This window comes from Cataglyphis hispanica, chromosome 24 (genome assembly GCF_021464435.1).
Source record: "Cataglyphis hispanica isolate Lineage 1 chromosome 24, ULB_Chis1_1.0, whole genome shotgun sequence".
In the NCBI taxonomy this organism is placed as follows: domain Eukaryota; kingdom Metazoa; phylum Arthropoda; class Insecta; order Hymenoptera; family Formicidae; genus Cataglyphis; species Cataglyphis hispanica.
In genome coordinates, this window is record NC_065977.1 from 2,217,757 (window position 1) to 2,241,274 (window position 23,518).

At 34.0% G+C, this 23,518-nt stretch overlaps 2 protein-coding genes across 2 annotated transcripts; both read left to right on the forward strand.

The window, feature by feature from the left end:
* The first annotated feature begins 43 nt into the window (after window positions 1-43).
* On the forward strand, window positions 44-12,484 carry LOC126858235 (neuroendocrine convertase 2). Its single transcript, XM_050608389.1, has 12 exons — window positions 44-977; window positions 5,187-5,291; window positions 5,852-6,119; window positions 6,540-6,577; window positions 7,396-7,472; window positions 7,980-8,244; window positions 8,560-8,772; window positions 9,007-9,107; window positions 9,287-9,520; window positions 9,691-9,855; window positions 9,977-10,094; window positions 10,164-12,484. The coding sequence occupies exons 1-12, from the start codon at window positions 822-824 to the stop codon at window positions 10,326-10,328; spliced, it is 1,905 nt and encodes a 634-aa protein (XP_050464346.1). The 5' UTR covers window positions 44-821; the 3' UTR covers window positions 10,329-12,484.
* A 423-nt stretch (window positions 12,485-12,907) lies between these two features.
* Window positions 12,908-23,283, forward strand: LOC126858177 (neprilysin-1-like). The gene is made up of 16 exons (XM_050608279.1): window positions 12,908-13,143; window positions 14,105-14,746; window positions 15,914-16,133; window positions 18,179-18,286; window positions 18,552-18,766; window positions 18,914-19,045; window positions 19,117-19,215; window positions 19,485-19,660; window positions 20,165-20,351; window positions 20,593-20,769; window positions 20,908-21,011; window positions 21,124-21,179; window positions 21,787-22,073; window positions 22,174-22,332; window positions 22,686-22,759; window positions 22,858-23,283. Exons 2-16 carry the CDS (start codon window positions 14,540-14,542, stop codon window positions 22,955-22,957), a joined length of 2,301 nt encoding a protein of 766 aa, XP_050464236.1. The 5' UTR covers window positions 12,908-13,143; window positions 14,105-14,539; the 3' UTR covers window positions 22,958-23,283.
* Window positions 23,284-23,518: the final 235 nt, after the last annotated feature.

The following is a 23,518-nucleotide window of genomic DNA, read 5'->3' on the forward strand; positions in this document are numbered from 1 at the left end:
ATTATGTACTTAGGCGATTATCCTTGAGATTCGCGCACGCGCTACTGTCAAATTTGCCGTATACGACGTCATTTTAATCAATATATCGGATGACGTCACACAAAGGGTTTTCACCTGCCCGCTTCGTTGTTGTACGCGACACGGCTACGCACTTCGAATCTCCCTTCGTACGCTACTTTTTTTTCGACAGTTACACTCTTCATTCTCTTGATTCTTATTTGAATAATGCATGAGTGACAAAATAATATTCTTATCTATAAAAAAAAATTTACGGAGAAAAAAAGAAGGCCTTTCTCCTCGTCGTGGCGGTGGATATTTCTTCCTCGGGAAAAACTTGCGCGCGCGTCTACAATTAGAAATTATTTACGAAAAAATTGTCTTTCTTTTCTATTATTTTTACGCTTATGATTTCCGCTGATTATCTAGACTTTCCGTTCGTCGCGAGCGGTGGTATGGATTCAATGACATCTGTCATACGTTTATGGTGTCAGGCGTTCTTCCCCCTCGTCTTTGGCGAATCTGCCGCGTTGTAGCGTCGAGGAACTACGTTTTCCATCATCGGCGATCGTCGTCGTCGAAGAAGAGAAGGAGCATTTATTTTATTCGAAAGCCCTCGTCGCCCGCGCCATCCGTGAGTCAACTGCCATCTCCGCCACCGTCGACGCCGACGCCGACGCCTCCACCGCCACCACCGCCACGGAGATCGTAGTACCGTCGCGTACCCTCGAGTAACCGAGTAAAGTCGAGCGTAGTCCAGTATCCCCGAATTCGCGAATGCGAAGTACGACCTGGACGTATTTCGCCGGCCGCCTCTCGTCACGATGCTACTACCCGCGGTGATCGCGCTCTTCCTCCTCGCCGGCACGACGACCTCCGAAGTCTTTACCAACTCGTTCCTGGTGAGGATGCGGCAGCCAGCGGAGAAGCATGTAGCCGATCGTGTAGCGCTGAGAAATGGCTTCGTCAATCTAGGATCGGTGAGTGACGATGGTGTCTACTTTATTTATTCGAGTCCGCTGATCATCCGGAGAGAGAAAAAAAAAAATGAATGACATTATTACTCGATTATGAAGCATACGTTTTTACCAAATTCCTAATACATTTGTTCCTTTCAACTGCACTATTACTCAATTTTCCGCTTCTTTTTTTTTTATTAACACGTCTAAATTATTTATTTTAATTAAATATTTGTATTATAATTATATATATTATTTTAATTATATATTATTTTTAAAGAAATAAATATTTCCATTATTATCGACAAATAAGCTCGAAGTGCCACGCACGCGAGCGAAATAATCGCGCATCCGAGTCGCGGAGGTCCAGGTGAATATAAGAACGCGTAACGATCGGATCGTTGAGTGACCAGCAACATATTTTATCGAGCTACTTTTTTCGCCTTTTCAAACTGTCACGACGAAGTTTGACACGTGAACGTTTTCGATTCAGCTTGTGCCGTTTATTCAGAGAAATTTTACTCCCCGATTGTAGATCTGAACTTTGCCGTGATGTCTATTAATAATAGATATCCATTAACACAACCCATTGTGTGTGAACTAGATTCTTCAATAAATATTACACGCTCTTTACGCGCTCGATATTTTGCAGACATCTATGACAGACGCGAATATTATAATATTTTCGTCGGCTTTCGTAACGATAGCAACATTATTTTTATATCAACATTAGTTTTATTATTAGGTCTGATTGATTATCGATGTATCCACAAACGGTGTAAAGGATAGGATAAATATCTTTTTGGCAACATATCACATTTAAAAAATCTTTCATCGCTCAGCGCGCCTAATTAATAGATTTCCAGATTTATTTTTTAGAAATCGCAGATTAATATTAAAATAAATAAATAAATAAATAAATAAATATATATATATATATATATATATAAACAAATAAGTAGTTTTTCCCAATAAATTTTATAATTTTTATTATTATTTACGGAGAGAGAAAGAGAGAGAAATATATCAATTATCACTGATATTATTGACGCATGTATAATGTTTGAAAATAATGCGCATATGTTTCTTAAATTTTTTAATTGTTGATTTTTTAATGCTAATGCTAATATTTATTGCAGCAAAAATTTTGGAGATATTCGCAATTGATTAGCTTTTAAGCGTACAAAGTATTCTTTGTGTGCTCATAATATTATTTCTCGTTGATAAAACGAATAAATCCGGCAAACTTGTTGCGTGCATTTTAATGCGTCTCTAAATATTCGCAATTTTATTTGCAAAATTGCTTCGCACGCGTGCCATTAAAGGATTAAACGTTTCAAAAATTAATCTCTGGCGGTACGCCACGCGTCAGATTTAGCGCCACGTCTGTCTATGCGCTGACACGCTCCACTGAATGTGAAAACAGCATCTTAAGGAGATTAAGGAGAATAACGCGATTAAGGAGAAACAAAGAGCGCAAAATATTCATCTGTGGAATATTTTATTGTTCGCGAAAGATGAAGCGAAACCCGAACGAAATCATTTATGCAAGTTCTTACGTTCTTTGTTTCACTTGCATTCAGCCAACATTTCTGTTTATGAATAGCAGGGACAAGAGAATTTAATTAAATATTTGTAAAGAATTTAAGCTTCACGTAAAGTTTTTCAACAATCGATAAGGGGAATGCAACGCGTTGTTTATAGAAAGTTGCCAAGTTGTTTTTTCCTTTTTTACAAACCATCGAGTAAAACATTTTTTTAATTGTGACTATCATTTTATGCAACTAAACTTTTTTTTTTAATTTCCTCAGATTTCCTATGCATAAAAAATTGTCGATACATAAATAAAAAAGATAAAAAAGTTGAACTAAAATTTTTTATAAAATAATTATGGATTGAAAAAAATTAACAAAAGTAATTGTGCTAATCTAAAAGTTAATTATTGGTTAACGCAAGCTACTACTGGCCAAGTTTGATTGAACTAAGATAGCCTAGTCTTTCGAGACGAGGCGTAAGGCTACTAGAGATCAATACTCGAGAAAATGATGAGATTGGTCTTAAAAATCACAGCACGCAAGAAACTCGAGACAAATATACGGAGTAGAAAGTTATTAATGGTATAATCAAGAAGATGAGAATTTTACCCGATAAAGCATCGCGAAAATATGGGATTATATTTTTTAAAACGCCTCTCTTTTTTATTTCTCTCTAAATTAATTTTGACAATTTATCATATATCATTTTTAAGAACCTGAATAACTTATTATCATCTTGTTACTTTTAAATCTAACGTATTTAAATAGCGGCTATTAAGATATAACAAAAACATGTAATGTTTTAATTGCAAAAAGATAATTGAAGTTATCGAAAACGCGCGAGTTTGTTTTATTTATATAATAAAACAAAATTATCTCTATTCATCGATTTATAGTGTCATTAAAAAAGTTGTGCAAGTTTAAATATATACTTATTGCTAAGCTCTCACAACAATTACAATTTCGATTTTCTCCAAAGCGCAGTTTCGCATAGACAGATTTTATTTCTTTTTTTTATTTCTCAATTTTTTATATGTAGAGTCATCAGTTTTATATAGTTTAACCGCAATAAATTGAATAAGCGAGATGCAATTTTGCCAATGTAGAGGAAATTGATATCCCGTAAGTGCTATTTATCGGCGTAGTGACGTAGTTTCTTCCGATTAAAACTGTTTCCTGCCCGTCTCGTACGATTAACCACCATGGGACATGAGGCTAAATTATTGGCGATCGATCGCCTCCATTGCGACGCGATTAATTTTGCCACACATTGACAGTGACTGATTTTATCTTGGATAATAGGGTAGCAGCTGATGCGACAGATTAAGAGATCTTCCTGTTATTTAACAAGAATTATCATATTGGTCGTTTTTTTTTTTTTTTGCAAATTATATTGCGGATATGACAGTTAATTTTGTAGATGAAAAGGAATAACAAAAAATATGCGTATTCAAATATTTGTAAACCAAAGACCCAGTGCAAGAACTGAGAAAAGCTATTTGAGATGAAAAAAAGTTGTTGAATTTGACTAAATGTGTTCAACTGATTATTATTTCTTTAATTGAAATATTTAAGTATTTAAGTTAAAATACATATTAAATTTAACATGACGTATTTGACTTAAATACTTAAATATTTCAATTAAAAAAATGATAATCAGTTCAACACATTTACTCAAATCAACGACTTTTTTTTCTCACTGATTTTCTTTTTTTTTTTTGTGACAATCATAATTGCCGGGGACAATAAATCGCAATGAGGATTTATATAAATGACTCTTATTATATTAAGGAAATCCTCATTATTCGCAATGAGTCAGAAAATTAATTATTTTAGCTCAATAACATTCGGTATTTACCAATGTGGGCGTATCGGGAAAATCGGGATTAACTCTCGAATGGCGTGATAATTGTGCGCAGAATGCTTGGGTAAATTTTGACCCATAGAGCAATACCTTCTCCGTATAAGATTTTCCTTATTGGATTTTATTTTTGTTACATATAAAGCGTATATATAAAATACAAACAGCTCTTTTTTTCAACAAAAAATGCTGTTTGTATACTATGATTGAAGGAAAAAGAAATATTTTTTAACCAGAAATCTCTCTCTCTGTTTTTAAAATAAAAAATAGCTTTTGTTTATCGTAATTCTGTGAAAACAAAAACATGAAATATCCGTCTCGATTGTATCTCTCTCGTGTGTATGTGTAAGCTTTATAAAATAGTTTTGGGATATGGGTCATATGATGACCCGGTGGCAGAGGATTAAAATTATATCGCTCATCGGTTTTTAGTCTATATATTGATAGAAATTCTGCTTTCAGACATTGCTTTTCTCTCTCTCTCTCTCTCTCTCTCTCTCTCTCTCTCCCTCACATATTTTTTATGTGTGCTTTTATCCTTTCCATCTTTCCTTTTTATCTTTAGAGAGGCATTCAGTTTACTTTATTCAGTTTACTTTAGTCAGTTTATTTTATCTAGTCCTTTATTTCGAATTCTACGCTATCATCATATTTTTATTGTTCTTAATTAATATACCAATTATTATTATATTTGCATCGAAACTCAAGAGAAAAAATATTTTTATCCTTTCTGGAATTGAGGTAAAATTTCAACATCGCGAAAACAAGATACGAAAAAGGAAAAGAGGATTTTTTTTTTTTTTATTCAAACACAGACTCTGCTTTCTGTTAAAGGTTCTAGGAAGTCAGACAGAGTATCATTTCGTACATAAAGCTTTACCTCATGTACGAAGTAAACGATCTGTGCCGCACACGCGAAGATTAAAGGTCGACCCTTTGGTAAGTTGATACCTTCCTCGCGAGATTTATGCGAGGATTGTCATTATATGACAAAATTATACAAGGAAAATTATCAAAAATTCTGTTAAATCAGAAAATTAGGATTGTTCCAGTTGCGCAGCTTTTCAGTTTGGAAAAAAATGGAACTTGAAAATTTTTATCGAGCAAAAGAATATATTTGAAATTTGATCTTTTTTTTTTAAATCGTATAAATATTCGGATTATTAAAAACGCGTTTATATAAAAATACGAGTATCTCTAAAGCCCGCTCGTTAAACAATAAATTTATAATTCGTGACAAAATTGGGAAAATAAAATTTTACTTAGAATTTTATGCGTAACGTAATATATACAGAAATATTTGAAAAATTCACGTGCATACGTAATAATAAATATGTGTCGGAATACGCATAGGATGTGCAGTCTATTGAAACTATGAATAGAAAATTCTTCTTTTATGAATTTTCATGACGAATTATATTTTGATTTAAAAATCGAACTTTCAAAAGAGAGAAGGGCAGAGAGATGCGAAAGTCATTAAAAATACAATAATAACTCAGGTGGCCACGGCGATACAGCAGGCTGGTTTCAAGAGAGTGAAAAGGGGCTACAAACCCTTGAGCGTAGACAACCTTATACCATTGTACGGAATGAAGAATCCGACGAATCTCGAAAGCAAAGACCCGACGGATCCCTTCTTCAAGCATCAGTGGTATTTGAAGAATGTCGGACAAAATGGTGGTAAACCGAAGCTAGATCTGAACGTCGAGGCTGCGTGGGCTCAGGGTGTTACGGGGAAAAACGTGACGACAGCCATCATGGACGACGGTGCGTAAACAGAATATTTTTTTTTCGATCAAACGAGACCTCTCGGTTAGAGTTATTTCGACGTCAAAACAGCGTTAAATTACACACGCTTGAATGCAAGTTTGCGAACCAGCGGCTGTTTGAATCGATATCGCTGAGGGACGAGTTATGCAACACTCTCTCTCATTTTACCGAGAAACGAGATATATATTCATTCAAACTCGTCTGCGCAAGTAAAAATAGTCGAGAAAAAAATACAATAAGATCGTCGTAACCGAGTTCTTTTAATGATTTGACTTTTCCATAAGGAAGGAACGAATTTGCCAGTTTTTCTTCTTTTTTCGAGGAGCTTTTGTGCTCCGTTGTATCGCGCACGATGCACGTGACAGCATGAAGATCCTCCTCTTGTCACCACTAACTACAATGTTTTATTTATTGCAGGTGTCGATTATGTGCATCCGGATCTCAAGTATAATTATGTAAGTGTTCTTATCCGATATTAAGGTGGTATAAAAAAAAAAAATTATTATGTTCTAAATAAAGTCAAAAGATCAGGGTTTTTTAAAAAAAAATTGTGTTTAAAGCAACAATGAGAGATTGATAAAAAAATTGACTCTGATATTATAAGTTTGTTTCTAATTTTGTTTGACAAAGACGCCCAATCTTTTGCACCGGTCTAACTAATTGCGTATGAATTTAACATTTTTATTATAACGCGGTGAAAAAAAAATATTGAAAAAAAATTTACACGAAAAAATGCACGTTAAAATGTAGAATTGACATGTCTGTCAGTAGTATTTCTACTACATAAATCTGCAAGTTTAATTCAATATTAATAGTATTTACGTCATAACTAGAGGGAGAGAGAGAAAGAGAATTTCAGATATTCCTTTCGTAATTTTGCACAGATGCCATTCTTGGCGCGGCTTACATACAAATATGTTGAGAATTCAAAATCAGTGAATGATAGATGAACCGCGAGTCGAGCGGACAAAAATTAGTAATTGCTTACGGTATTCGAGATGGAAAAAAATTTTTAGTTATCCGTTTTTTATAGCAATTGATATTTAAATTTATATAACGAATATTTTATGCAAAACTTATTGTCAAAATAATTTTTTATTGCACAGTTTTCATAATTTATATTAATAGAAATTAATGGAATAAATTTTGTGATTGTATTGATTCTGAATAAACGACGAGCCTACACAGTTTCGCGGACTCTAAATAAGTAATTACTTGGTTATAAATTAGAGAATGATTAATCATTGATGTCGATGTCCCCGTTCGGTTTCAGAACGCTAAAGCTTCTTACGACTTCAGCAGTAACGATCCTTATCCGTACCCGAGATACACCGACGACTGGTTTAACAGGTAAAAGCATGTGATAAAAAAATTTGAATCATCAAAATTAATCAAACAAGATGAATAATCGAGTCGGTGAAAAGCAAGATAGAAACAGCAAGAATAAATGCAAGATAGAAACAGAAAAAACATTTGTTTGAAAAAAAAAAAAAAAGTTACAAAACCGAAAATGCAGAGAAAAGTTAATTAAATTAGACGAAATTATTTATTTGAAAAATAAATAATAAGAAAAATCAAACGAGTGAAAAGTTGAAATTAAATTAAACGAGATTATTTGTTTAAAAATGCACAATAAAAAAAAAAGTAAATATAGAAAAAGTTAATTAAATTAAAATGTGAGGTAGATAAATCGTATGACTGAAACAATTGCTTTTAACGTAAAGTAGAAACAAAAGCGTTTGCTGTGAAAGGTAAAACAAAAGCACATCCTACATTTCGTGAAATCGCATCACTCGCGTAATGATCGGAATGTGGGTAAAAATAATTTTTTTTTTTCACGACGTACTTTTATCAAAGCCACGGTACGAGGTGCGCCGGGGAGGTCGCGGCTGCGCGCGATAACGAAGTTTGCGGGGTCGGGGTGGCGTACGATTCCAAGATCGCCGGAATTCGGATGCTGGATCAACCCTACATGACCGATCTGATCGAGGCGAACAGTATGGGCCACGAACCCCATCTCATTGATATCTATAGCGCGTCCTGGGGACCCACGGACGACGGGAAGACGGTTGACGGACCGCGAAACGCGACCATGAGGGCCATTGTACGTGGCGTTAATGAGGTACGTTATCTAATTGCATGAAAAGTACGATAGAATTATTAATACAACGGGTATATTTAGCAGCAAAATTATTATTGAATCGGCGAGAAAAGCATTGTTTTAAGAATTGAAAAAAAAAAAAAATAAAGAAAAAAATATATTGAAACAATTTTAACTTTATTTGCCGATCTATTATTTGCAGAAAAAAAAAAAACACTAAAAATTCCGTGATATCAGTATTCAGAAAATTATTTTATTGTTACATATTTACGTATATATTGAAAAGGATTTTGTCATTGGGATGATTGTTTCATATCGCTTGCGTATATTTATCAGGGCAGGAACGGTCTGGGTAATATTTATGTCTGGGCTTCCGGGGATGGCGGAGAGGAGGATGATTGCAACTGCGACGGATATGCCGCCAGTATGTGGACCATCAGCATCAACAGTGCCATCAACGACGGTCAGAATGCTCATTACGACGAGAGCTGCTCTAGTACTTTAGCTTCTACCTTTAGCAACGGTGCCAAGGATCCTAACACAGGAGTGGTAAGCAGCCTTTTTGGATTAAAAAGAGAATTAGCTATATTTCTTTCTCGGAACGATTTTGTTTGAGAAGAAACACGTTGCATTTAATGTATTAAATAAATTCAAAGAAAAAGATTATTCTCCGACAGAAAAAAAGATTTCATTTAGCGATGTTTTCCTCTTTTATGTAGAATTATCTCTTAAAAAACGAGATGAATAAATATGTTTTTTATTTACTGTGTGTTCTTTTCATAGGCTACTACAGATCTGTATGGAAAATGCACGACGGCTCATAGTGGGACATCCGCCGCTGCACCGGAAGCTGCGGGGGTGTTTGCGCTTGCTCTTGAAGCCAAGTATGCGTATTCTATTTTTTTTTTTTAAATGTCAGAAACATTAATTGTAAATTTTTAAATGCGAATTGTAGAAATGAGAATCTTAAGCGTCATATTGATGCTTATAGAGAGATTCGGATTAATAAAAAAATTTCATTCATTACAATTCCAAACGTCAATTTAAGAACTTTCATTTTTAGCTCGCAACTGACGTGGAGAGATATTCAGCACCTGACCGTTTTAACTTCGAAAAGGAATTCTCTGTTTGACGCGAAGAACAGATTTCATTGGACCATGAACGGCGTTGGGCTCGAGTTTAATCATCTTTTTGGATACGGCGTTTTGGATGCTGGCGCTATGGTGGCTCTGGCTAAAAAGTGGAAGACGGTACCGTCTAGATATCATTGCGAAGCTGGATCTATGATGGAAACGCAGTGAGTAGTCGTCTCAGATCGACGATTAATGAGATCGAGAATCTATCTGCCAAAATTAATTTTAATAATTTTTTCATTCTCTAGACAATCTAAAGAATCAATTTTTTTCCTTAAGAAAAATCTAAATCCGAATCGTCGGTCCATTTTCTTCGAGCTGTTTAATTTTCTAGGCAAGTCACAAGCGATCGATCCATCCTCGTGAAGATTAAGACCGATGCATGTGCCGGCACGGAATTCGCTGTCAATTATTTGGAACACGTGCAAGCTGTCATTACCGTAAATGCAACTCGGCGCGGTGATCTCGAATTGTTTCTTACATCTCCGATGGGTACAAGGTAATAATCTTTTAATCTTTCCCTTTTTTCTTTTTCCTAATAAATTTTTCTTTTTTTTTTTAATTTGATTGGATCCACCGATTATAAATAAATAAAAAGATATTCATAATTTTATTTCCAGATCTATGATCCTAAGTCGCAGAGTGAACGATGACGATCACAGGGATGGATTTACAAAGTGGCCGTTCATGACGACGCATACGTGGGGCGAGTATCCTCAGGGAACTTGGATGCTAGAGGTAATCTTTGTGGGCGTATGTGGTTTCGCGAGAAAGCAAAGACTGAATAAATTCATTAAAATCTTTTAGGTGAGCTTTAACACGCAGAAACCCCAACACGGATGGCTGAAGGAATGGACGTTGATGCTTCACGGTACTAGGGAACCACCATACACGGGATTATCAGCGGCGGATCCTCACTCGAAATTAGCGATTGTCAAAAAGGCCCACGAGGAGCGACTGACCGCGATCTAACAACACTCACGACGGTCCAACGCGATTATCGCCGATTCACGCGACGAAAATGGGAATATTCCGATTGAAAGATGTTTACGCGAGCGTTCCCCTTTCCGCTTTTCTGATTTCGCGTCGCGCGGCTGAAGAAACAAATATATTCCGATCCAGTTGCGCGACGACCGCATCATCCGTGCCAATCTGTATCATCATTCGTTATTTTACAACAGTCACCTATTCATATCGAGATCTCTAAAGAAAAGTAGATTCACTCTTTACTGGAATCGCGTTTGCCTAAATACGGTATCAACAATAATTACATATCATGCCGTTTGTATCAAAACTTACATCATTAAGAATGTAGATTCCTATGTCCAATTTTTTTTAAACGTTCCGCTACCGAGAAAAGGACCCTATCAACACCCAGCGATCCAGTTAAAGGACAGTTTTATTTGCATCCTTCTGAAAAATTATCATAGATGCGAGATATATATTCCTCTTACAAAATTAAATAAGGTTTTTTTAATCTCCACATCTTTTACGATTTTTCAAACTCTTCGTTCTATCTAATCAGATACTAAGCAGAAAAAATCAGAAAGAAATTAATTTGCGTACATATGTAATGAGTTAAAATATTTGTTACGATGTTTTAATTTCGCTATTATTGAATATTTATAATTATATTTATTATTTAGTAATTTTTATTTATTTATTTATTATTATTATTATTATTATTATTATTATTATTATTACAAAGTTTAGGCAGAAAAGAAATATGAAGTATTATTTTTTATTTTATTAAAATCGTGTCCGCGTTGACAGCTTTCCGAAGAGTTCTCCAGTCGACGATTGAAACTAGATGATTTGGGGGAACAACAGAGGAGAAGAAATTTTACTATGTATTACTCAATAGCGGAATAAATTACGAATTAAAGTACTCTTCTGACGAGGCGGTAAAACTCGAGGCATTAACTTTAACGGGACGTTGTCGAATCGACAACGTCTGCGAAAGAGTATCCCGGGAACAAGAGTTTCGTGTCGATCATTGTCGTCCTCGTGAGTTGTGATCTCGAAGGAGCGATTATTCAAGATGTATACTTTTTTAACGGCATCGTAATAATATCGTAAGTCCGTCAACGGCAATATTCTTTTCTCCTTTTATTTTTCGTACGCCCACTTCATGGCTCTGCGTTCAAGACTGGAATGAATATTTAAGATAGAGAAATGTCATCTTGCGAATTTTTCCCTCTGAATATCACCTGGATGACAAAGATCGTCTCGGTGCCGATGCTTAAGACTTAAATATCGATGCTTCGAAAAGAATATTTATTTAGCTTAACTCTGTCTCTGATGCGTGCTTAAGAGAGAAAGAGAGAGAGAGAGAATCTATCTTGATTTGTTCGCTCATTTAACTTAAAGCGAGTGACAAAGAGAGATGCGCGAGGACGTCCGTGACGAACACGAGAACGCGAAATACGGATGCTGCATGTGACAGAATCCACATGTGTAGATGATGTACCTTAGAAATCGTAGCGGACAAAGAATTTGAACATTACATTAAATTATATAAATATAAATGCATATATATATATATATATATATATAAATAAAATATGCGTATATTTATATGTATATGTATAGGAAGGCAATTCCTGTCGCTGATCGCATTATTAAGCGACAGATTTCTTGAACAATTTTTTGAAACGAAAATTCTAATATCTGCGAAAGAACGTCGAGGCTTCCTGAAATTTTTAAGATGACAAACGATTATAAAGTTAGTAAGCGATTACAGTGGGTAAAGTTCGAATTAACTTTGATCGCTTCTCATTCATGAAAGTTTCGAGCTCTGACATTTTTTTCGTACATTTTCTTCGTTTCTCCAAATTATCTATGGATTCCGCCGAGTTAATGTATATGTTATGTACAGAGCGATATACTTAATCTTTGTAACGTAGATTATTTCTCCATTCAAAACCATTTCTCGATGATTGCGTGCGCAGTAGAAATAATCCAAGTCATAAAAATAAACATTCTACGCTCTGTATATTTTATATACATGTATCTCATTACATATATATACACATATATCTTACAGTTGAAAAATGGATTTAATCGACTTTATTGTGTATGCGTTATAGATGGATGAATAAAATCTGTATTTTTTGGCTGGCATCGTTTTTATCTAGTGTACCTTCGATACATCATTTATTACCTACATATATCCGTCCTTTTTCTGTCTAATTTCATCATCCTCGTCGCAGGGATGTATGACACTGCGAGAATCAGCGTAGAATTTGTTACTAACGCAAATACATTCGTTAAAAGAAAAAAAATTTTCGTCAAAAAACTTTTCAAGCGATACATTTGGTGTGCAACAAAGATATATTAAATCTCTACGCGCATGATAAAAAGTTAAAACATTTTATGGATTTAAACGTCAGACGCGCGGAAGAGGATGTATGCGGAAGAGAAAAAACAAGGAGGGAATCGCGAGACGCGACTAGGAATAGGAAGGGGTAGAGAAACGGGGTGGTTTTAGAGCGAGAGTGGCCGTCCGAGTTCAGTCTGACAGGCCGCGTGTTGCTGTCAGCTCTCGGAGAACGAAGGGCCATCGCGGCGCGTATGTTGATTAGTCACGACTTATAGTATATTTCGTCATAATATATATTGGGCGTAATATATTCATAATTTATTATTACTTTTGAACAAGCACATCATGTGCACATCTCGTTTTTATAAATCTTCACGCTCGATCCAAAGTGAAGTGCAAAAACCCGCGACGAGCAAAATTACAAATCTCACTTCACGGAACGTCCAATTCTCGTTGAAAATTCACGTGAGTATCGTTTATTTAAAAATTGTATCTCCTATAAATATACAGCAAATAAATTGATGCGAAATACTTATTAAATATAATTTTGTAGCTTCCAAATAAATTAATTTTCAAGTTCTTTGAAAAAAACCTTGAATCAATAATTTTCTTTGAAATTGAATTAAATTCAATTCGCAAAAAAAACGAAATATTCTTTGGAGCAACTTAATAAAAAATTCACTTCTTTCTTAGACTTCTCTGCGATTTGATCGATCCTGTCAATAAACGCAACTGCACGGGATCCGTGCTTGATTTGCGTTTCAATTTTTTAAATTTTCTTTGCAAAACCTCTCGCGCGAAACAAACTGTTTTCTATCAATTAATATAAACCAATTTATTTAGAACTTGTAACTTTACAATTTGTAACTTTATTATGTACATTCTGATGTAATCACAATGAAGAATTTTTAAATATTGCAAAACATTTTTTTCATTGAACCAGAACAGAAATACTTTTTTTCAAACATTTTTATGTTTTGCATGTCAATTCTATGACAGAATACGCACGAGTAAAAGTTTATCGGAATAAATATTGTTTTAAAATCATTAGATATTTTTTAAAGTAAATAATTTCTTTGATCAAAATTAGAAAACAATTTTTCTTCAATAAAAATATCAACAAAGTCTTAATTTATGTCTTCTCAATATTTTTAACATTGCTTATGTATTTTTATAAGATTTAAATTAATTTTTTTTTATCGAGGCTTACTTTACTCGAGGTTATTTCAATCATTAATTAAAATTTGAAAAAAAAAAAAATATCTATTCTAAATAAATTTAAAAAATAATCTGTCGCAAAATAATTACAATATCCTTAATCAAACGAATATATAAAGTTGCGAAAAAAAAGAAGCGCAATCTTAAGAAAAACTCGCGATAAAATCGAGCGTGCGTGATTATATTTGCCGTCTAATTTTTATTTCAGCCCGAGCTGCTCACTCGGTGAGAGACAGTGCCGTGCATTCACACCGCATCCCGGTGTCGTCGGGGATTGACGGAGCGAAGAGACGCGAGGGAACGACGATCGGACGACGAGGGCGACAACGAGTCGACCGGGCTCGGGGTTTAGCGACAGGACGTACGACGGCACCCGGCAAATGTGGCTCTGTGCACGGTGAGCCGGGGTTACGGGGCCCGCGGGGCCCGTGCCGGTGGTGCTGGTGCTGGTGGCGGTGGCGGAGGCGGAGTCGCCTCGGCCAGATTAACGCGGGGGGAGGCGAGCGCGCGACTGCCCTTGAGCCCGCGCAATTTATGCGCTTCCGGGGCCGCCGGCTCACGCGGCCCCGGGGTGCACGGCGCGACCCTGGCTGCAAGCGGCGGCGGTGTCGCGGAGGACGTCGGCCTGGGACCGGACGAGCCGATGGTCCACGTGGAGAGATCGGGGCACAATCAGGGTACATGGATCTGTTGCGCGCCCTGTTACTGGCTGAGAAGAAGCAAGGCCGTGCACAAGGCGCTTCTCACCTTCGCCATGATGCTGGTCACCAGTCTGTTGGTCACCAGTCCGGTGCTCTTCCTCATCACGACTCTGCCGGAGGGAGAGCAGCCGCGTAATTGTGCGCCTTTGGTGGGTATTTTATTTATCGTTACACCAATAGATAGAGGCAATTTTTTTTTTTTTTTTAATTCAAGAATTAAAAATTTTCATGCCAAGTTCCATTAAAGACGCAGAACATTGCATTCCGTGGTCTAATATAATAATCTCTATGTTACATTGAATATGATACACATGAGATAAGGTGCAAGTGTGCGGAGCGTATGACGTGACACGAATAAGTAATCATCTTACTTATACGATATGAAACATTAAGTAGCTTGGAAACATTAAGTTTCTTGAGAATTCATGAGTAATTTACATCGATCGTAGGCTCATAGTTCGAGGTAAAAAAAGGTAGAAAGTCATTTTCTATTTAACGACGAGTGAGCTGAATTCTTACGATCGACGTTTAATCTAGCACAGCGAATTTAATCAAGCTCTACGTTACGATAACGAAGAGATGATCTCGAATTCAAAAGAAGAGAAAAGAAAAATTTGGAAAAATTAAAATGACAAATTTGAATCATTTTATTCGAGCACGACAAATTGCTATCGCTTATCGCTTAAAACGACAAGTTGCGCTTACAATTACTCGCAATATACGTCGTAATAATACATGTCAACGTAAAGCGAAGCCGTAGAAGTAAGGTTTCGAAACGAATATTCGAGGCTCATCCTCGGTTGAGGTCAGGGTCTTACACATTATCTCGACCTTTACATTTATATTCTCTTATTTCGTGTGCTTAAATACGCTTGATAATAAATTTTATATTTTAAATATGTAGTAAAGGATAATTTATAATAATAAATTAGGAATATATTAATCCTGCATTTAACAAGAAACAGAAATAATATCATAGAAATTTTTTAAAAAATCATATAATTTTATAAAAATATCTACATCATTTTATTATTCATCATATTATTTAATCAGTAAATTAAATTATATTTTTCAGTCATTAAAAACAGGAAATTAATTTGTCAATTCAATTAGAAATATATACATATTTTAATTTTATGTATATATGTATAATAAATTATTATATGTATATATAATTTACTATAATAATTCTATGTAACTAAATTATTTATTATTTACACTAATTCTATGATATCGACATTAAATCCAAAAAATTTAAAATTTAAAATATAAAGCACAAAGAGTAAAAAAAAATATTTGCGCGAATACATTTTCAGGATGAAGCTTGTATCAGAGAGCGAGATGGACCTGATGGCGTCTGCAATACTGACACTTGCGTGGAGGCTTCGAGGAGAATCCTGGCGTCCATGAAACGGGGCGTCGATCCTTGCAAGGACTTTTATAAATTTACTTGCGGCGACTTTCGCGATCGACGTCCCTATCAACCGAGCGCGAGTTTTAATATCCTTCAAGCGCAGACCGACGAACATATACGCGGTGAGTCTTTGCGCGTTTTTTACGTTTGCAGCTTCTTCCGGAAATGTTGTCGTTGAAACGAACAGGATATTATACGTTCCACCGCGTCATTTTCTAGTCCAATATGCATATTTATACGGTCTCGTTAGAACACGAAGTGTGTGCCATTTAGCTACAACTACTTCCAGCAGATCTGCAATGTAGAATAGTGATGTCTATAAATAGTCATGAATATTTATAAAGTACACCATTTCTCGCGAAAGAATGAAAACGCATTAATCTTTATGTACAAATGGACATCTGTTTTACACCTAATTCGCGGATAATAATGTAAATTAAAAAGAAGTGATTTCTTGTTTCGAGGAAAAAATTGAATTTAAATATCTACGTTGAATTTAAGGATGTTCCGGATGTACAATAGTAGGAAAAAATTGTCAAAATTAAAAAGAAAACATGTTCCTTACGTTTATACTGTTTGAAAAATTAAAAAAGTAAATTCGAGATATGAAAAAAATTTAAGTATCACAAAATAATAATGGATTTTGACGTATTCGTAAAAGAAAATAATCGTAATTAATATTTTTCCTAATTTATGGCAAAAACTTTTGATCGTGAATATCCTCTGAAATCAACTGCAAAAACAATGAAAAGCGAGTAATTTGCAGAAAGAGAAAAAGAGACAGATAATATTTTTCTACAATTTTTAGTGAATAACTTTTAAACGAATTAGTGGATCTAAATCAAGTTGTACACAAATATTTATTAGAATTTCCTTAATATATGTGAAAATTTTTATTTCATTGGTAATATTTTTTCTTTGTCAAATTTGTCAATAAGTTTTACAATAGGCGATTTTTCATAAGAATCAATAGTAACTTTAAATTTAAATAACTTCCAAACCATTAAGAGAATTGTGCTTAGTTTTTGCACAAATATTCAGAAGAAATAGTAGAACAATCTATGAAATTTTAATGCTCTTGTTAGTATTTCGATACATGTCACATACATCCTTAAGGGGTTGAAGAATCGTAAACGTAATAAACTTAGAGAAGCTTGTATATAAATTAATATCTACACTTTTTATATTTTTTGTAGAAAATTTATTATGAAAAACTAGACAAATGTTTAATTGTTTTAAAAAAGATCGAATATTCAAGTATCGATAATACTTCGACGACCTCGTCTTTTCTTTATACTCTCTTTCGTCACGACTCAAGGAGGAAAAAAAACGAGAAGCGAATTCGCGCATGAGATATGAACGGCAATATATTATTAACCTTCAACGACAGAGAGATATATAAAGAGGGACAGAGAATGGACAAAGAACACGACCTCAATTTGGTCGAAGAATCTATCGTGGACCCGGTGGGGGGCTTTGTGTCGCCAGCGTGGCTGGCGCCGAACGACTGGCACCAACTATACTCGCGTATAGATCGCCGCCGGAAATAATACTCAGTTTGGGGGAAATCGAAACTTTTAAAGGGGAGCTGGATAAACATCGGCAAGTGTAGAAATACATATATATATATATATCCCCGGGAGGGGGATTGAAATAGATATAAAATAAAGCGCGGTATGCTTTTCCCCTCAAATGTCATTCTGATTTGAATGCCACGTCGAGCAGAACGGAAGTGAGGAGAGATCGATTTTCGGTCCTCCATCGAAAAAGTTATCGTACTTTCGATGGAAAGTCGAACGGCCGACTTTGCCGTTCCTATAAATAATGCAACGTTAATCGATCTACTACACGTGTATGTTTACGCGGCTTGCCTATCACTCGCTAGAACGCCTCTCGTCCTCTAACTCTTTAGCGTTTTATACGCAACCTTCGAAATACTATTCGCGTGATTCAAGGTCGGCAATTATGTTGCTTACTTAATCAGATCAGATTTAAGAGCGCGATCTTTACCCACTTTGCCTTACACTTTAGCAGAAATTTTTTTTCGCGGAAAAAATATTTTTCCTTTCTTTGAAGTAAAATGACCAGTCGAGAATACACACACATATATATATATATATACACATACACATAACATATACATATATATATTTTTTACTGTTTTTAGAAACGTTAGCGAACGAGACAGGACAAATGGTTGCCGCGTTCGAAAAGCTTGGACAATTTTATAACATTTGTCGAGAGTTTAGGAAGAAAGCCATAAATTTTACACTCGGTAAGTTATTATTTATTATTAATATCTTGATAGATATGCGTAATAAAAAATCACACGTACGTCTACACGTGATAAAAATAATCGAATTAGAAGATGGATTAAAAAAATCATCCAATAATCGTCTCCTTATTTCGTCTCTGTTGAAGCAAATGAAAAATTTTAAGCCGTTCCCAAGTGTACGCTTAATATTATTATTGTATTTTGGGAAATGTCTTATCAAGCTTACACAGCAATGAGAAAAAAAAATATTAATTCTCTGTTTCAGTTTATAATCTTTTAGACGAACTAGGTGGTTATTTATCGCCGAAAAGGGAGATACTGAACGATATCACTCCTCTGATCTCCGCATTGCTAAAAGTGAACGGCGCGCCCCTCTTCGACTTACATGTCGACGTAGATCTTTACGATCGCACAAAGTCATCCGTATATCTTGATCTCCCTACCAAGCCTCCCTATCACGAGTTTCTCACAGAGGATCAAGTGAATATTATTTGACGATAGCCTGGCTCGAATTTCTAAAGTTTATTATTAAAAAAAAAGTTGATAAAATGTTACTTTATTTTTGGAGACTTTTTCAAAAGTCATTCTTAAAAAAAGTATATACGAACAATTTTTTTTTTTTTTTAGAAAAATGATGTACAAAAATCGGGTAGAATTCGAGAAGAGATTGTTCGAGGATTCTTGCCAAAAAATATGAGTCTTAAGGAACAATCGTCGGAGATGAATTTGCTGTTGCAGTTTTGCTTATCGCTAGACAAGGTGAAGATAAAAAGCTGACAGAAAGCTTTTAACATGTGTATGAATGAATTAAATAGCATTCGTCGTTTTAGATTTATCCAAAGCACAAAGACTTGTACAACTGGGTGGACGTTGATCAGAGAATATACGTTGCCTATAACGTGTCTTATCTTCAAGAAAATTTTAATTATGTATGTATATACCGACTTAAATAAGTAGCTTACATTTTTTTTTTTTATCTGCGTCAATAATTACGTATACGAATTAATCATATAATCGAGGGGAAGAAAGTAAAAGTGCAAATTTAATTTCTGAAATAAAAATGCGATTAAATGTCTCATTGAAAAGCATAATAGGACACTTGTCGAGTGTCACATTCACCTACATTACACGATAGTTTACAGCATAATCTTTTCTTGAAATAAAACAACGACTTGATTTATTCTATTCCGGAATATAGATAAGATGGAAAACGTTGCTAAATACGTTACGTCCGCGCATCGATCTGCACGATGATAATGACACGAATCACGTACACGCTCCGCCGGCATCTGAGGATCAACAGATCTATGTCTACGTCACGGCCCCACGCTATTTGCGTAGCCTCGGCAAGTTATTGAATCGCTCCTCCAAACGGTACGGATCTTTATCGTATCGGCGTATCCTCACGCGAACACACAATATGTACATATTTAAACCAAATTAATTTATGTAGAAAAATATCTTGAATAATTATTGAACTCTGTATTAAATCACTTAAATATATTTTAATTAATTTAAACTAAATTTAATTAATTATAAATTTAAATAAATAAATTTTAATTAAATCAAATTGAAATTGATTAATTATAAATTTAATTTAATAAATAAATTTAATTATAAATTTAATTTATATATTTTGATTAAATCAAAAATTAGATTAGATTAAATATAAACTTTCCCATATAGTGGAATTGGCTACCAATTATTGGGGAAAATCGATATCAGAACTATCGATTAATTGAAAAACTAAAGGTTTATATTACAACTAAAGTATTATATTCTTTGAAAAATCTATATTCTACACTATAATAATTATATCTCATAAAATATGATACACTCATATTGATTATTTCATCATAATTGTGATAAATTACAAAGGATTATTCATAACGGATTGCTGTTACTCTACGCCGTGGACACGTTGCACGATATCGTGAATGTTAACGCTACTAAAGATTGGGAAGCTTCCTGCTACAGATTGACGAAAAGCGTTTTTAGCGAAGCGATCAGTGCGCTCTACGTGCGACAGTACGCGCCAAGATATTTGGACACTTTGATTAACAGGGTATATATAATATTCTTAACTCATCAATTTAATTTTAATCCTTTAATTGCTACCTCTCAATGAATTGAAAATGATAAATGCTTACATTGCTTATAATGCTTATAAATCTATTTTAACAATAAGCTGTATTCTATTATATTTAATAGTTGAAGAAAATTAATTCTTTAATAATTAATAAATAATTAAATTCCTTCTCTTTTTTTTTTATCATGCAACTTTTATTTTAACGAAATCATCGCAGGTGACCGCGCTTTTCGAACGCGTGAAAGAAACAATAGCGGAACGTATATTGGTGAAGTCGTGGTTTGACGATGATACTAGAACACGGGCGTTACTAAAATTGAATTCTTTACGGGGTCGATTTCAAGTGTCGCCTGATTTCTACAACGACACCTTGCTGAATCACGAGATGGCCAAGGTAAGGGATGATTTTTAGAAATAGTAGTTCAGCTAAAAAGGATATGGTCTATGTGATCGATAGCTTAGGAAACAAATTTTTCCGCACTGACTTATCGTTTCGCATCTGATAACTTTAAGCAGAATTGTCCTCTTATAGGTCGTGATCGATTCGGATGATTTTATCACTACCGTCCTAAAAAGATTTCGTCAAATTCGGAGACCAGAAGAGTCAAGTCCGTTACGAAAAAATGCGATAGAAAGGTGAAGGAAACTCCCCCCTAATTTCTTACATCTCCCTCTACGAATTACAAGATTAACCGTATTTGTTAAAGGTTTCAATTTCTTAGTACAAATTATGGATTTAAATTTTCAGATGCCATTATCCTTATTCTGTGCACGCCTATTACGAATCTTCAACAAACACGATCAGTAAATATTATTATTATATACAAACATATATATATATATATATATATATATATATATATATATATATATATATATATCCGGAAAGAATTGTTTTTAAAAATTTACTCTAAAAATCATAGTAATTATGGGACAATATAAATTTTAAAATTTATTTTATATAATTTTTTCATTTATTAGTTTATATTATAATAAAATATTAAATGCACTCGGTTAAATTTTAATAAAATATCTTATATTAAATTTCTTATATTAAATTTTTTTCTATTAAATTTTAATAATTTATTATTAATTAACATTAATTTTTTTAAATGTTGAAGAATTTATAAAGTTTTATATTTTAAATAGAAAAAGATGCAAAGTAGTAATAAAAATATAAGATATAAATGATAATATTAAAAAAGGTACAATCTATATTTATAAAGAAATGTGTGGAAATTTTACCCCACAGTTATCTATAATATTTACATAGATGCCAAATCGTCCCAAGATTACTAAGAACATGCAAATTCTATAATAAAATTGACGTTAAAATTTAACAAAGAATTGCATGCACATTGTCGATATTGAGCAATTTTAGTAAAGCGACTCTTGTTATAAAACATGAAAGAAATTCCATTGGTCATGATGACATCCTGGGCATGGTCATGGGACGGTGGACCAGCTTATGCGGTTCACGCTACGCTAGGATCAGTCATCGCTCATGAGATTCTTCATGCCTTTGATTTTCACCGTCGCAAATCGCCCATAGATCCAGATTTAAATATTGACGAATGGCTTTGGATCAGACCGGACTCTTGGAAACGATTGGAGAGCAGAATAGAGTGCGTCGCGCGACTCTACGCTAAGAATTTCTGGCGTAAGGTTCAGTCTTACGGCAATGATGTTGCTGTACAGGTACGGTATAAATTTACGTTCGGGATAAAACAGAAAGATGTGAAAAACAATAGAAATAGAAATATATATCGTTTTAATTTCAATTTTGCATGTTACACAGTTCGATTGGAATATGACAAGAAACGAGATAGTCGCGGATATTGGGGCCTTACAAATTTCTCACAGGACCTGGTACACTTTGACAAATGGAAAAGATCGAAGTCTCCCTGGGCTGGAAGGACTTCGTCCAAGCCAACTTTTCTTTATAAGTGCCGCTCAGGTAATAATCTGTCTCTTTTTTATTTATTATTCCATATTTTCGTGGATAAAGATAATGTTTCTTTCTATCATCCATGAACTTATTATAAAATTATAAATAATCTTATATTCCTATAAAAAATTCTTTCTATAAAAAAATATCCAAAGCTATATATGCAACAAATAAAAATTAAAAAAATGAGAATAGAATTATGAAAAAAAACATTACTTTTATGTGCACATTTTTAACATCGAGATATTGCTGCTCTCTTAATATTTTATTTTATTAACTATATTTCTTTTCTCATCTAAATTCATATCAAACATTATATATCAACATGAAAATTTAATATTACATCGACTTTCTATTTTTAGGTATACTGCGTTAACATGACTGCCGAGGCCTATGTCTCCTCCGTTGAATCCGATTATCGCCTACCTCCAGAAAGGTATATGCAATTTTTTTTTTCGCTTCTCTCGATTCGTTATCAAGATCGACTGATATCGCGAATAAAATATAAATAACGATTGGGATTTGTATTTTCAGAATCAACGGTATAATGATGAATTCTCAAGCGTTCGCCGAAGCGTTTCGCTGTCCACTCGGAACAAAAATGAACCCCTCTAATAAATGCACTATCTGGTGATAATTATACATATATTCGTCGATATGTAAGTATATGTCGTCGATCCTGCAATAAATCGCCTACACTTTGCTTGTTCCATAATTAGGACGAATCGCGCAGATTATTTCAAAATCGTAATTCACAGCAAGAATTAATACTGCTTAGGAATAAATATTTGCCTCTTTACGGAAATTAATAAAACTTTATTCATTAAAGGCTGCAATTATAATATGAAAAACTTTGATTATATAATTGTTTTCCTTTTTCAAAGATCTCAGATTAATATTAGAATTATTATATGTAAATAGACAACGCTTGTATTTAAAAAAATCACATTTCATTTTTACTACATTGATTATTGTCAATGAAATTATTTAATTTAAAAAAAAAAAGGAAAGAGTATCTCTTGTGATTTCGTTTACTTTTTTTTTTTAATTTTTGAAGAATATAAAAATATATATAGACTCAAATTTCAATAAGAAACAAGAATTAAAAGTGTATTGTTATTTTAATTTAATTTAACACAATAATATTATAATTATGATGATATTGTAAATAAATTTATTTTCAAAAAATTCTTTT